This window comes from Corylus avellana, chromosome ca5 (assembly GCF_901000735.1).
Source record: "Corylus avellana chromosome ca5, CavTom2PMs-1.0".
Taxonomy (NCBI): Eukaryota; Viridiplantae; Streptophyta; class Magnoliopsida; order Fagales; family Betulaceae; genus Corylus; species Corylus avellana.
In genome coordinates, this window is record NC_081545.1 from 1,581,621 (window position 1) to 1,584,391 (window position 2,771).

General features: G+C 34.2%; 1 protein-coding gene across 1 annotated transcript; it reads right to left on the minus strand.

The window, feature by feature from the left end:
• Positions 1–1,202: 1,202 nt before the first annotated feature.
• Positions 1,203–2,535, minus strand: LOC132180661 (receptor-like protein 7). The gene is made up of 2 exons (XM_059593560.1): positions 1,935–2,535; positions 1,203–1,522 (listed from the first exon to the last, which is right to left on the minus strand). Exons 1-2 carry the CDS (start codon positions 2,533–2,535, stop codon positions 1,203–1,205), a joined length of 921 nt encoding a protein of 306 aa, XP_059449543.1.
• Positions 2,536–2,771: the final 236 nt, after the last annotated feature.

The window sequence follows — 2,771 nt, forward strand, 5'->3', positions numbered from 1 at the left end:
CGATACCACCGGAAGATGCACATCATGCTCTAGTTGAAGCTTTTGGAGTTCATTTTGTATTTTCTCTATCTACAATAGTTTCTCTATAAATAAGGATCATTTATATTATAATTTTTATTTTTATTTTTATTTTTATTTGTATTATCATTCATCATCAATAAATAAGAGCAATTTGGGCTTCTCTTAATAGTGGATGTAAGTGTCTAATACTAAACCACTCATAAAATCTCTCGCCTCAATTTCTCTCTTTATTCCGCTTTATATTTAATTTTTCATTAAATTATGATTTTCTTCAAATTAAACTCACTAACTTGTTTTCCACATCCATTGTACGTCTTACGTGGTCGTGGATTTTTTGCCTAGCAGGTCTAAACATACGAATTCATTTTGGTTTCTTAGGAAATTCGGAAACTTGCTCTAAACACAATGCATAATATTGAAACTTGGGATAAGCTGCATTGGCACTGGTTTCTCAATGAAGAAATGATACTTGAACATGACAAAGTACTTGCAAATCTCTACAGTGCCACCAACATTGTTTCCAGAAAGGCCAAGTAATCAAAAATTATCACAGAGAATCATAGGACAAGTAATGCAGACTACTACCAAAAAAGGAAATTATGGAAAGAACATATATATAAAAGATATCCCAACAAAGCATTTTACATAGATACGTCTTAATGTCACACCAATCCAAAATACACCAAATCAAAAATGACAAAAGGGGAAGGAACACATTACATGGAAAAAAAGAAAAAGAAAAAGATTAAGAGTACGTAGAAAACACTGGTATAATAATACATATATTGCATTAGAAAGGAATCTTGTTCAAACTATTTTCTTTAACTTATGAGTCTCCTCCTACTCGGTGGCCTTATTCTTAAGGTCTTCATTAACCAACCATGTTTCTTTGCAATTACAATCTACCCAATGATTACTCCAATAGCAAATCCAAATTCATATCCAATCACAACTATTTTTCATCCAAATTCAAATGGTGATCTAAAGTCTTGAGTTTCTTGAAAGATTGAAGGTTGAGAAGGCGGCTCATTAAAATTCCCACATTTCCTTGCCAATGGTTTCCCACACAATTTTGGATTCCCCTCAAAGGAATTGTTTTCAAATGTATCAAATTGTTTCCCCTGTGGTATAGGTCCTGTAAGATTATTATGAGAAACATTGAAGAATCCTAAGAAATTAAGTTATGTTAATTGTTGTAGAATATCCCCTGAAAATTTGTTCTGAGAAAGGTCCAAAGACTCCATCTCAACAAGGATTTTTAAAGACGATGGGATGCGACCGATAAAAGCATTATTAGAAAGATTGAGCAACTGAGCTCCTTTTAAATTTCCAATAGATTCCGGAATCTCACCGACAAATCTGTTATTTGAGAAATCAATGTTTATGAACAATTCTTGGACCTTCTCATAGAACAAATCCTTGCCTTTGTTTTTCATCATCATAGAGTAAGCATAAGCCAAACGCAAATAGTTTTCCTCTATACCTCTAACAATTTGGAAGCCTGATTCTTCAAAAATATATGTTAATGAATGCACATTCTCAAAATTTTTAGCCTTCCAAATTTCAAAAAGTCTAGATGGCAGCTTTCCCATAAAATTATTGTAGGAGATGTCAAGGATTCGCAAGTTGGGGAAATTAAAATAAGTTTGAGGTGTCCCCATTAGACCGTTGAATCTGTTAGACCACAAAATGAGAACCTCTAAATTTGAAAGATTTTCCAACCATGAGGGAAATTTATCATTAAATTGGCTATCACTAAGATCAAGGACCCTGAGCTTCGTACACTTGGCCAATGATCTCTGTAAATTCCCTTGGAATTTGTTTTGACTCAACATTATTATCCTCAGTTGGCTTCCTCTTATCCAAGTTTCAGGAATACTTCCATGAAATTTGTTCCTTCGCAGATCAAGTACTGATAGAAAAAGCTCTAAAGTTGTCTAACCATCGAGGAAGTGATCCACTTAAGTTGTTATTAGCCAAATCAAGGACTTGAAGAGAACTCAGATTGCAAAAAGAAAATGGTATATTTCCGTTCAATGAGTTGTTGGAAATATAAAAATGCAAAGTGGAGACTGGTGGAATAGGAAGTGATCCCTGGAGCAAATTGAACCAGAGATCAAGAACTTGCAGACGAGTCCATGGAGGAAAAATTGGATGCTGACCAAAGACAGTAAGAAAGTTGTTGGAAAGATCAAGAAATTTTAGACTTGTAGTACTTGTGTTCCACATCCATTCTGGGAAATGGCCATGAATCTTGTTGTTGGACAAGTTTAAGTACTTCAATTCATGTTGGTTTCTTAGAAAATTCGAAAACTCGCTCAATTGATTACTAAAAATATCCAACGTAGTTAAATTTATGAGCGTAACAAACTCATCAAACTCCACAATGCATGTAAGGTAGTTGTTAGAAAGATCAAGAAATTCAAGATTCTTGAGTTTAAAGACTGAGTTTGAAATTTGACCATGAAGCTTGTTGGCCGAAAGGTCCAAGCCAGCTAATTGTGTGAAGTTCATAGGCCCAAAAGTAACTAAACCAGTTAACCGATTGTTTCTCAGGTAAAAAAATGAGGCTAATCAAGTCCTGTTCATAAGCCTTAAATGTATTTCACCATTCGAAAGATTATAGCTTAGATCAACAAGATACAATTGTGGCAAGTTTACAATACTAGAAGGGACTGGACCTGTCAATTGATTGTTGGAAATGTCTAAATCAAAGAGTTGAACAAGGTTTCCAAGTGAAGTTGGGACAT